We start from the raw sequence: 13,309 nt of genomic DNA on the forward strand, positions 1-13,309 counted from the left end.
CATCCTCCCCGGTGCCTGTTGCAGCTGTAGCAGTCAGAATTATTTGTAAGCATGGTCATCAAGTATTGTATTGGACTGCATCTCTGCCACAATGGCGAAAAACAATCTGAGGATGGAGATGATGCCTATGCGCACTGTAGTCCAGGGGAGGAGCCACCTATCTCGTGATACTTCAAAGACTCTTCCAGGACAACAAGGTGCAATCATCCGGACCCAACACTAGGCGGCGATCTATGCACAAAATATGAATGTTAGCGGCCCTACATGCCAAGAACAGATGCATACTGGTAAGTAGCATATTCCTTTTTTCTGAAAAGAGAAGCCAGACTGGAAAAGTTTCCAATTAGGAAAAGGAAAATGAAAAGTCAGATATTGGTGTTCCACGACACTGGTTTAAGGGAGCCAGACAAAACTTCCACTGATAGAGGATGATGAAATACTTGGTGATGTATGCTACGTGAAAAGAGCAGTGGGAAATTGACACCCTTTAAATGCTGCACACTATCTAGCTGCATTGTTCCTGTTGTCCTTGTGTTTTCCTTCAAAAAAAGGTTTGCAAAATAATTTTTCTAGTCACTGATTTTCTGTACTGTCATTTTGAAGTTAGAATAGTCCTCTTTATTAAGAAAGTAAATTCAATTTGGCCAATTCAATATATAGATAGACTTCATTTTTTTGTTTTTGAAATTAACATTTTTGTAGAAAGATATTTCAGATATACTTTTAAAAAGTAGGTTCTCAGTGATCTAAATCCTGGGCGGGGACAATACAGCTTATTATGTAAAGGAGATTCTAATGAAAGAAAGAGAACTAGGATTACAGAATAGTCCTTGTCCTCTGAGGTTATTCCAAGTAACATCATTTTTTGTAGACAAGTGTATTGTACTCCGATTGTTGTAGATCCATCACATGCAGAGAAGTGGCTCCTCTCTACGAAACAATACTGTATTCTGTACGAAAACTTCACCGAGCAGAAGTGTGGTAGCTGCTCCTTTCTGTCACTAGATAATCTTTTTTTAACTGCTCCTCCCTTCCACTTAGTCATAATGCTTGCTTTCCCCAGTCCTCTGCTGCTTACAAATAATTTGCATTCAATTGAATTTGCAGGGTGATGGGAAAATATCCATTCAGTACATCACAGAAGAGTGCCTCAAGAAACTGGACACAAAGCAGCAGACTAACAACTTGCTTAACATGGTCTGGAGGGACTGTGCCAGTGAAGAAGTCTTCACATTGATGGCATCAATTTGCCATACACTAATGGTGCAACACCGAATGATGGTGCCAAGAGTAAGGCAAGTGAAAAATCATGAATTTATTGAGAAACATTTATATAGTTGATAAAGTCTCTAGTTAAATGATTTTGAAATTCCCATTTTTCTCGCCTCCTGATACTGGGATACTCCCTCACCAACTTCAGAAATAATTTCACCACCTCTTCATTCTTTTACTTTTCATATATGTTTATGAGAATAATTTGAAATCGTTTTTTAATGTAGTTGTTTATACAATGATGTATTATAACAGATGTTAGCGTTATCAAATTTAAAGACACTCCTTTTATCAACCATGGGATCAAACTTGGGATTCCAAGTTAAGGTCTAGCTTGATTTACAAGTCTTATATCTAAACTATCCCAGGAGGGATAAGGAGGAGAAGGGTCCATATGTGACACATGTGTTGATTATGTTCCCATCATCATCAGTAAAGCTTTATTCGGTTATGATAAAAAAGAACATATTACATACTCATTAAGATAAAAACCATAAACATGGCTAAATACATTAAAATACATATGTGACCAATAATTCAACAGCTGTGCAACACATCAATCAATCCCTCATTGCATTCCTAAATCACAGCCCAAGTTAGAAAAATAGCAACATTAAAAACAATGTCCAGGGAGAGCATTTGTAAAAAGAAAATAGCAGGTTGTGCTTGTTTAAAATTCCGCGACTTAAAATGAGATTAAATAAGCCTTCCTCGGAATCTCATAGAATTGACAAAATAGAGTAAAATGCATTGCATCCTACGGAGACACCAGTTCGCAGCCGCAGGGTACTAGAAAAGAGTTCGCCTGCCAGCCCCAAGGGTATGCAGGTAACTCTGACAACAAATTTAGCCTATATCTGGTCAACAAAAATCGAGCGTGACTAGAGGTGACAACAATGAGATCGGGTTCTTTGGACTGGTTGGTTTTCAATTACACATAACCATGGGCTGACACCTTTACGAGGTCCACAGTCTCTCTCTCAAGTAATCTGTGTCTTAAAAAGCTGTCTCTCACCCAATCATGATCTTCTTTAACAATCTTTTCTGGGCAAGCAAATAGATCCCCCCTTCCTATGCTCGTTAACGTAGTTTTGAAATACTTGAGCCATGGAATTTGCAAGGCATAATCATGGCTTAGACAGTCCTGTAATACCATTCTATTTAGTTGTGCTCCCTTAGTCCATATGTCGACCCATCACACGAGGCGGTAGAGAGATATAACATTGGTGATGTAACTTGCCGCCAACTCTTCATGCACTGCATAGAAGGGGGTACACTGGAGGATACAGAGGAGGCATTTAGACATTTCTTTTCTGCCACCTGCTGGGAATCATGCTTGACATAGCCCTAAATAACGGTCCCAAAGGTCGCTTTAGAGAGAATTTTGGCATGTTAAACTTGTATCAGTGCACTAATCTGCTTCCTATCCAATCTGGAAAGAATATTCCAGACTGCTGCGTTTGTCCATCAAAATTGGACAACGTCCCACTAAGCAATGGACTCCACCCTAAGTTTGCATCGAACAAGACACCCAGGTACGAGAAGGTTTTAATCCGCATAAGGGTCCGCGCGCCAATCTTAAAGGTTTGTGTCTTAATGTTTTTTGATAACTATCACACAAGACTTCCTGATGTTGGTGCTAAGATCAAACTCTTTTGTGAAGCCCACAAATGCATTATAAGGGCTTGCAACTCACAAGCCGTTTTGGCCTGGAGTACGGCGTCATCCAAATAAAGCAGGACATGCAGGGGCTGGCATTTTACATGTGGGCAATCTGTACCCCTTCCACCAATACTTCTTCAAGGTTTTTTACATATTAAGTAAATAGATAGGGAGCCATGGTACGTCCCTGCCTAACACCCCACGTAGTTCTAAAGCTATTTGTACAGTGTGAATCGAAAGTGTATCTGACTGATGGCACAGTGTGGACATGGAGGTCCCTCAAAAAGTACACTATATCCTTTGTCATCTCCAGTGTGCAAGATAATTCTCCAAACTTTGTCACGATTAACCCAGTCAAAGGCTGAGGTTAGATCCATGAAGGCCAACTGGATTGATCCTTTTCGGGCCACGATGTATTGATTTAAAACTAGATAGAGATTCAAACACTGGTCTATAGTTGATCTTCCCGGTCTAAAAACGTAGTGGAGGTCAGATAGTAAATTATGTTGTCTGGGCCAAGCTATTTGTCTATCCAACAAGACCCTTTACTAGGACATTAACAACAGAATCGAGCAGGGAGATGGACTATCTCTTATAACCTGGACTATAACTGCGGAAGCCCAGGAGGAGGGGGGCCCTCCTTCAGAGTCATTTAGGGGGTTATGTCTATATATCGCTTGGGCGTAGATCTGGAGGGATTCGATTGGGTCCTGGCGCCTAGTTTTTAGATAAGCCCAAATTCCCTTCTTTACTTAAGCCAAAGTAAATACGAGAGGGGATACCCCCTCAAGAGACTGTACTGCCTCACAGTTCACCAAATTTTGTCCCCCTGTTGTACACACCCTCAAAGTGGGAGACCAACGTTCTGCTTCAATATGATGTGCTAGGGAGGGAGCATCAGCCTGTATAAAGAATGGCAGGTTGGTGGTGCCCCAAAACTTGGCACTGTTATTTAAACAACCAGGATCAAGCAATTTATCCCAGGCTACATGCCTAATCTAATTTTAACGCCTTCTCGCTTCAAATTTTATAATTACGTCAACATTGTACCACCAGAGAAACATTCCTAGAGGTCGCTTGAGGGTCTGTTTTAATTCTCTTGAGGCATGAGAACCCCCTCTATCAAATGATTTCGGGTCAACAGAGGCTCTGGGGCCCACAGAGCAACTAAGAAACTTAGAGACTACACGAGCAATATGGGAAAAAGGATCTAAGATCTGGCACAAACAATAAGAGTCATTTGAACAGGTTGCAAGCTCATTCATACAATTGGTGGAGAGAGTATGTCTAAGGTACACTGGGGATACCTGTGACCACTGTAGCCTTCGCTCTAGACTAGTGGGCTCCAAAGGTCCCCTAGGTCCTCCAGTGATCTGCTTAAAACTGCCTTGCCCCAACTAAGAGAGATACAGTTAGGATTGTGATCACTGTGTGGGCTGCACTCGATTTTAACTTCTACAATGTGTGAGAAAAAATACGAAACAAAAATAAAATCTTTTAATGAGACACAACCTCTACCAGTAAAAGTTGGAATCAGCTCGCCCCCTGTGGTGTTAACAAGTTTGTCCAGTGAGAAGACTAAATTGTGCTTATCAAGAATGGAATTTAATAAGTTGCCTTGTGAGGAATTATCTAAATGCAGACCCTCGGGTGATAGGCAGCTAAAGGACTTCTGTTGCAGTGTAATGGGGTCTTCACACAAATGACATTTGCCAGTCACACTAGTATGAAGTTCGAACCCTCCCACTTAGTGACCTCCTACTGGTTAAGAAAATAATCCAGAACAAATATCAGTATCCTGCAGGGAGTTTTTAGTGTTATAAAAATGTACCTTCAGGGTTTTGAGCCCCCGTGCAAAAGAAAGTAAGTGCTTGTAAATTGGTGGACCCAGTGTAACAAACCTTCAAATCTCCTTGAATTTCAAGCGATATAAAAACAATCAGTCCACCTTTCGCCCAACCCTTACAAGATTCACGTGCAGGAACATAATAAGACTCGTACATCTCCAAATGACAATTAACTATAGCCCGGTTCTCCGGCAAAACATAGCACTCCAAACTGTTTCACAAAATTAGTCCAAGCTTGATAGTTCAGTTTAGCTCCGAGACCCGTTGATTATGTTTGTTGCCAAGTCCATAATGCAATGTTTCAATATTTCAAAACGTTGCTAAAGTTACTTAGATGCTTGGGAACTTTATTTGCATATTTGTCTTAATGATTTAACTGTGCAGCAAATTAATGCAGAGCGTTTATTGCACGGGTAATGGTATGTGATTAGTTATCCTATCTTCCATGTAGTGTAGTTCTTTGGTTACAATGTATGAACACAAAATCTTAAACCCAGCCTAAGCCTCCTTCCCATTTTCCTGGTTTACTCTCTCGTAGTCACTATTGTTGCCGCCCTTCCCTTCTTGTATTTCGGATACATTGCAAAGCACAAACAGTACCGTACTGTAGTATTGCCAAGATGTTACTGGGAGCACGTTTATTTATACATTGTCAGCTCATGAACTATAATAGACTTACTTTTTCCGTTTGACGACTCATTCCTCTTTCATATATTTTAGTGTCATATAGATTTAGAAAACATTTTCCCCCATTATTTTGCGTTGCTCGTACTTCTCCACAGTGCTTAATTTGTATAAATAATTAGGTGTACGCACCCAAAGTTTTTCTTAGGACCCGCCACCAGCACTGGCAAATACCAAGGCTTTCCCCTCACACTTCCTCTACCACCCTACCGTTCCTCTCTCTTGATCTCACTCTTATGGGTTCTTTTTAATTCTTTCTTTCTTTTTTTGCCATTATTTTCCTATGTTTCTCTTACTCCTTCTCTCTTTTCTGTCTTTCTCCAACTTTGGGGTCAAAGTTTTCTGGTGAAAAATAAGTCAAGGTTCCCAAAAAAGAGTGCTGGTGACCACCACCTGCAAACGCTAGTACAAATGAATTGCTGCTTCTCCATACCTCTATCCTGTTCTCTCGCCTTTAACTGACTCGTGCTGTATACATTTTTGCCTGATATTTTTCTGTTAATATTTATTCAGTCCACTGCCTTGCTGGTGCATAAACTATAATCACCTTGCCTTGTTCTCTGTCATCTGTGCTTCCTCCTTTTTCCCCTCCACCCCAACCATCAACTCCATTTGACTTGTCAGCACAGCTGTCACCAGACCTTATGTGATCAACCTACAAAAGAGTTTTCAGGATTGCTACAAAGACGGGATTTGGCTATGTCTGCATGTTAATGAAAAGGAGTACATATTTTCTTTGGGCATAAATTGTGTACATCCACGTAAAAAGTGATTTCCTCCACGCAGCTATCATTATTTTGTTTGTTTATCCAACTGGATGAGCCAGCAGCAGTTTGGCTGTCTAGAGAAGGCTCGCCAATATCAAGCTTTCAATGGGATAGAGCTTGTACTTTCAAGGTCTCGCACATGGCACTGTTCAAGTGTCTTAGATAAGAAAATTTACTATTTTTGTTTTTCTTTGGCAGTCTCACAGATCACCTTTCCATCATTAACTTTGGACTTCATGGAGCAGTTGTGTGTTTGAGAGCAGTATGGGATCCCCAGGGATATAGTAACCAGCACGCATTTTTAGGTCTGCCGTGACAGTGCATCTGTATAAGAAAATTTCAGAGTATTACTGAGAGAGGCAGTAGACCTGATGTATTTATTGTGAAAAGCATATGTTAAAATCAATAGGCATTTATGGGTGGATTGTTATTACTCTATTTTAAATCCTACAAAGAGGTTTTTAGGGCTCGCCTGTTGTGCGCAGCACAGCTGGCAAGCTATATAGGGGCTTATCCAGTCTTTATCCACACCACCACTGGCTGGCGATTCCTTGCAGTGCATGAAGCGCGTGCACAATGCCACCAGCCGCCTGCCTGCCTGCCTCGCATTCCCACATCAAAGGCAGCCCTCCCAGCGCATTTCTCACCCCCTAATTATTCACGGCCGGAGGCCGTATCTACTTTTAAAACGTGCACACCCCTCACCCCCCAGTCACTTCATCCGCGCCCACTTCACACGTGCTCTGCAGGTCATAAACAGGACCATCTGCTCCACTCCCAGCACTGCATGACCATCTTCAAAGCAAGCTTGTAACACGAGCTGCCCTCAGACGTTCCAAGACACACACTTTTAATGCTTCTGAGGTCGATAACATGAGCCCCGTTGCATTGACACACACTGCCCTCACACACACAAGTTACTGTCACACACACACCCTCAACCCCTCACCCTCCCTCACCCTCACCCTCCCTCACCCTCAACACCTCACCCTCACTCACCCTCAACCCCTCACTCACCCTCACTCTCACTCATCCTCACTCACCCTCAACCCCTCACCCTCACTCACCCTCAACCCCTCACCCTCACTCACCCTCAACCCCTCACCCTCAACCCCTCACCCTCAACCCCTCACCCTCACTCACCCTCGACCCCTCCCCCTCGACCCCTCCCCCTCAACCCCTCACCCTCCCTCACTCACCCTCACTCACCCTCACCCCCTCACTCACCCTCACTCACCCTCACTCACCCTCAACCCCTCACCCTCACCCTCACTCACCCTCAACCCCTCACCCTCAACCCCTCAACCCCTCACTCTCACTCACCCTCACCCTCACTCACCCTCAACCCCTCACCCTCACTCAGCCTCAACCCCTCACCCTCAACCCCTCACCCTCACCCTCACTCACCCTCACTCACCCTCACTCACCCTCAACCCCTCACCCTCACTCACCCTCAACCCCTCACCCTCAACCCCTCACCCTCAACCCCTCACCCTCAACCCCTCACTCACCCTCACTCTCTCTCACCCTCAACCCCCCACACTCACTCACCCTCACCCTCACTCACCTTAAACCCCTCACCCTCACTCACCCTCACCCTCACTCACCCTCACTCACCTTAAACCCCTCACTCACCCTCAACCCCTCACTCATCCTCACTCACCTTAAACCCCTCACCCTCACTCACCCTCAACCTCACTCACCCTCAACCCCTCACTCATCCTCACTCACCTTAAACCCCTCACCCTCACTCACCCTCAACCCCTCACTCATCCTCACTCACCCTCAACCCCTCACCCTCACTCACCCTCACCCTCCCTCAACCCCTCACCCTCACTCACCCTCAAACCCTCACCCTCACTCACCCTCACTCACCCTCAACTCCTCACCCTCACTCACCCTCACTCACCCTCACCCACCCTCAACACCTCATCCTCACTCACCCTCACCCTCACCCTCACTCCCCCTCAACCACTCACCCTCACTCACCCTCACCGACCCTCAACACCTCATCCTCACTCACCCTCACTCCCCCTCAACCACTCACACTCACTCACCCTCACTCACCCTCAACCCCTCACCCTCAACCCCTCACCCTCAACCCCTCACCCTCAACCCCTCACCCTCAACCCCTCACCCTCAACCCCTCACTCATCCTCACTCACCCTCAACCCCTCACCCTCACTCACCCTCAACCCCTCACCCCCTCACCCTCACCCCCTCACCCACCCTCACCCCCTCACCCTCCACCCTCACTCACCCTCAACACCTCACTCACCCTCAACACCTCACCCTCACTCACCCTCAACCCCTCACCCTCCCTCACCCTCACTCACCCTCAACCCCTCACCCTCACTCACCCTCAACCCCTCACCCTCACTCACCCTCAACCCCTCACCCCCTCACCCTCACCCCCTCACCCACCCTCACCCCCTCACCCTCCACCCTCACTCACCCTCAACACCTCACTCACCCTCAACACCTCACCCTCACTCACCCTCAACCCCTCACCCTCCCTCACCCTCACTCACCCTCAACCCCTCACCCTCACTCACCCTCAACCCCTCACTCACCCTCAACCCCTCACCCTCACTCACCCTCAACCCCTCACCCTCACTCACCCTCAACCCCTCACCCTCAACCCCTCACCCTCACCCTCAACCCCTCACCCTCACTCACCCTCAACCCCTCACCCTCAACCCCTCACCCTCACTCACCCTCACTCACCCTCAACCCCTCACCCTCACTCACCCTCACTCACCCTCAACCCCTCACCCTCACTCACCCTCAACCCCTCACCCTCACTCACCCTCACCCTCACTCACCCTCAACCACTCACCCTCAACCACTCACCCTCAACCACTCACCCTCAACCACTCACCCTCAACCACTCACCCTCAACCACTCACCCTCAACCACTCACCCTCAACCACTCACCCTCAACCACTCACCCTCAACCACTCACCCTCAACCACTCACCCTCCCCCTCACCCTCCCTCACCCTCCCTCACCCTCCCTCACCCTCACTCACCCTCAACCCCTCACCCTCACTCACACTCAACCCCTCACCCTCACTCACACTCAACCCCTCACCCTCACTCACCCTCCCTCACCCTCAACCCCTCACCCTCACTCACACTCAACCCCTCACCCTCACTCACACTCAACCCCTCACCCTCACTCACCCTCACTCACCCTCAACCCCTCACCCTCACACAGTGCAATAGGTCTCAGACCATTTCAGTTACAGCTTTAAGAAATGTTTATGGCTTTTTTTTATTTGTAATTCTTTAGCATTGGCTACAGGAAACAAAAATGCTAAACATTTACAAAAAAAACCCATAAACAATTCTAAAAGCACTAACTCTAATGGTGCGAGACCTATTGCATTTCCAATGCTTGTTTGTTATGCAGAATCTCACAAATGACCATAGTAGCAAGGATTTGTGTTTGGTACCCCTCTGACAAACTGCGGATGTAGAAGATTTGGACTGTGAGAATCCTTGTTAAGCCCTTTTGAAAGAGATAGTATTTTGTTTTGCCAACTGTAATTTTGTATACATTTGTAATTCTAGAAATCTAATCTGATGGATTCCTTGTGGTAAAACTTACACTCAGTATTGTAGGCCTGAGTTGGTTATGGTGAGATGCCAATGCTATAGGCTTATTTGTGTGCAGGTAAGTTATGCCAGATACTGTGGGTCTGGTCTGTTTTTTGTGAAACGTTATGGCAAAGGAAGTAGTCCTGGCTTATTTATTGTGAACAGCATTTGTTGAAGCCATTAGTCCTCTAACAGTGGGTTGTTATCATACGTTACATGTCATCTCACAGATTACCATAGTAGGCAAGTGTTTTAGTGTTGATCACACACTCTGAAAAACTCTGGGAAAGAAAGATTTTCCCTGTGGCGCATCATTGAATAGAGACTACTAGTCGCAGATTCCTTACCTTAGAATTATCCCCAGGTGTAAGACTGGATCCGGAAATATTTTGTGAACAGTCCCCCGCGTGTTGGTGTTCAGCTCAGCATGGCATCATCTGTGTCTTCCATGCTGGAAGTGACACACCACTCCAGCGAGCTGAAGCCAGTTCTTTTCTATCTGATAGAGACATCTAGCCGCAGATTCCTTACCTTGGAATTTCCCAGGAGTCAGACTAGATCCAGAAGAATTTTCATCAAGCAGTATCCTTGCTTGCCAGAAGGTGGTGCAGGTCGGCTCCGCATGATATCGTCGGCGTTGCCTCCGTCATTGTGACATCCGTATCTGAAAGAGACACGTTAGTGATAGATTCCTTACCTTAGAATATCCCCAGGCGTCAGACTGGATCCGGAAATTTTTTGCGTAGCAGTACCCTTGCACGTCGGTAGGCGTCGTCTGCGGCTCCGCGTCCGTCGTCGGCGCTGTGATGACGTCGTCGGAGTACTTAGACGCCGCCTCCGCGTGCTGACGTCAGTTCTTCTTTTTTCCGCGCCAGCAGCGCAGTTACGGGAAAAGTGGTACCTTAGTCACTTTTTGACTTAACTTTTTTGATCTTTGATCACCCTTTTTCGAAGTCTTCGACTCCGAACGGTGCCCGTAGGGATGCCTGGTTTTAAGCCCTGTGAGGATTGCGACCGGCTGATGTCGGTCACCGACCCTCACCGTCGGTGTCTCCACTGCCTCGGCGTAAATCACGACGACAAGACCTGTTCCGACTGTCGGGCCCTGACTTCGAAGGCTAGGCGGGAGCGGTCCCGTAAGCGGCTCGAACTCCGGCAGTCGGCCCCGGGCCGAGAGAGGTCCCGGTCCGGACGGAGGTCGAGAGACCGGTTGCGGGAGCGGAGCCACCATAGCTCCGGGAGTCGACATCACTCCTTTGGGGCAAAGTCGTCAGGTAAGCACAAGAAGTCGAAGAGACGTCATCTCTCTTCCGACTCCCCCCGACGCTCGCGTAACGAGGCCGGGGGTTTGGGTGACAACGCCCACGTGGCGTTTGGGTGACAACGCCCACGTGGCTCCGTCGGAGTCGCAGGCGCCGCGTCCGGCCCCACACCCTCCAGTCCCTGGGCCTAACGCGGCGCCGGAGGAGATCGAGCGGTTCCTCATGGCCATGAGGTCCCTCTCTCGTCCGACGGGCTCCGCGGCGCCTTCGGGCCCAGCGGACCCGTCTCAGGCCATAGCGGGTCGGGGGCTTCGGCTCCGACGCCGTTGGGTGCTTCGGGCCCGGCGCCGCAGGGCCCCGCTGGATCCGGTTCCGGATCCGGGTCGTCGCCGGTGGACTTAACGACCTCCCCGGCGCCGACCCCTCAGGTGTCACCCCCCCGATGCCTCCCTCGACCCGGTTCCGGCGCCGAAGCGGCGCCGCTGGGCGCCGCTTCAGATGCCGTTCGGAGAGTTCACTTTCCATGAACCGGCCCCATCATTTACTAACCCTGAGTACCAGGAGATGGGTGATGAGGAGGATTGGGAGGGGTCTGAGGACCCTCTGACACGTGAATGTCAGTCCCAGGAGGACTGGACAGGTGAACTTGGGGATGCCAGTGGTCTGGACACTTCGCCTCACACTGGCTTTGTCTCACATCCTACCGTGGCTACGGAGGAGGGGGCAACCTACAGTGTGGTGTTGATGAGGACGGCCAAGGCCTTGGGCCTTGAGCTCCCCGTCGCGGCCGTGAGGACTAACCTCCTCACTGAGGTCCTTAAGCCGCAGTCATGCTCAGCCGAGCCTCTGCTGCCGTTTAACGAGGCCTTGACCGATGTTCTTTTGGGCACTTGGTCCAAGCCCGCTACAGGTTCGCCTGTGGATAGGAACGTGGCCAGACGCCACCGCCCGGCCCCGGGCGACCCTTGTTTCCTGTCCCCCCACCCCACCCCTGAGAGCCTGGTGATCCAGGCCTCAAATTCCCAGACCACATTCCCGTAGGCTCCGCCGGACAGGGAATCCAAGAGGTATGAGCAATACGGCAAGAAGGTATTCTCCTCCCCGAGTCTGTGTCTGCGGTCTTCCAACACCGCGTGCCTCTTGGGCCGTTACACCCACTCTCTGTGGGATACAGTCGCGGACGTGCTGTCAAAATGCCCGTTGGAGGTACGGGCTAAACTCGGCCAAGCCCTTGTGGAAGGCCGAGATGCGGCACGTTATTCGATCCGGTGTGGACTGGATACCACCGACTCTCTGGGCAGAGCGATGGCAACGACAGTGGCGATTCGTCGCCACGCCTGGTTGAGGTCCGCCAACTTCTCGGCTGATCTCCAGAATACACTCATGGACATGCCGTTTGATGGCCGTCGCCTTTTTGGCGACACGGCAGACCATGCGCTTGAGCGCTTTAAGGACTCCAGGGCTACGGCCAAGTCCTTGGGCCTCTCGGCCCGCTCCAGCAATCGGCTGCTTTTCACTCCTTTCGTGGCCACAGAAGGGGTGTACCCACACGTGCTGCCAGCCACGCTCCGCAGGGTAATACCCAACGCGGTGGCGGCCGTGGAAACCGCCGTGGCGGCGGTCGGGGACAACGGCGAGGTCAGTCCACACCCCCCGCAGCGTCCGCCTCAAAACCCTCCTAGTCCGTGCTTTCAGGCCCATGTGACGCCAGTGGGGGGCAGGGTTCGCCATCACCTCCTCCACTGGCGCACTGTTACGTTGAACAGATGGGTGCTGCAAATCGTCCGAAGGGGCTACTCCCTCCCCTTTGAGGCGACCCCTCCAGCCATGCCACCGCAGTACCACCGAGTATCGGGGGATCATTTGCGGCTTCTGCAGGAGGAGGTTACGGCCCTCTTGGCCAAGAGGGCCATCGAGCGCATTCCTGGGCCAGAAGTAGGGTGTGGTTGCTACTCCCACTACTTTCTGGTACCCAAGAAGGGCAAAGGGGGCCTACGCCCTATCTTGGACCTAAGGAACGTCAACGGCTTCCTCCGGAAGGAGAAGTTCAAAATGCTGACACTGGCTCAGGTCTTAGCTGTCCTGGACCCAGGAGACTGGATGGTAGCGTTGGACTTGCAGGACGCTTATTTCCACATCCCCGTCCTGCCGGCCCTCCGGCGCTACCTGCGGTTCACGGTTGGCCACGAGCACTTTCAGTTTACCGTGCTCCC

The 13,309-nt window shown here is 49.2% G+C and overlaps 1 protein-coding gene across 4 annotated transcripts in view; it reads left to right on the forward strand.

Moving 5' to 3' along the window:
* Positions 1-13,309, forward strand: part of UBE3C (ubiquitin protein ligase E3C) — a 1,218,167-nt gene that overhangs the window by 471,393 nt on the left and 733,465 nt on the right. For all 4 annotated transcript variants that reach the window (XM_086941492.1, XM_086941495.1, XM_086941493.1 and 1 more), the window contains one exon: positions 1,108-1,295. In XM_086941492.1, coding sequence (XP_086797618.1) covers positions 1,108-1,295 — 188 coding nt within the window. The remainder of the gene's footprint in view (positions 1-1,107; positions 1,296-13,309) is intronic.

This window comes from Lissotriton vulgaris, chromosome 10 (genome assembly GCF_964263255.1).
Source record: "Lissotriton vulgaris chromosome 10, aLisVul1.2, whole genome shotgun sequence".
NCBI lineage: Eukaryota > Metazoa > Chordata > Amphibia > Caudata > Salamandridae > Lissotriton > Lissotriton vulgaris.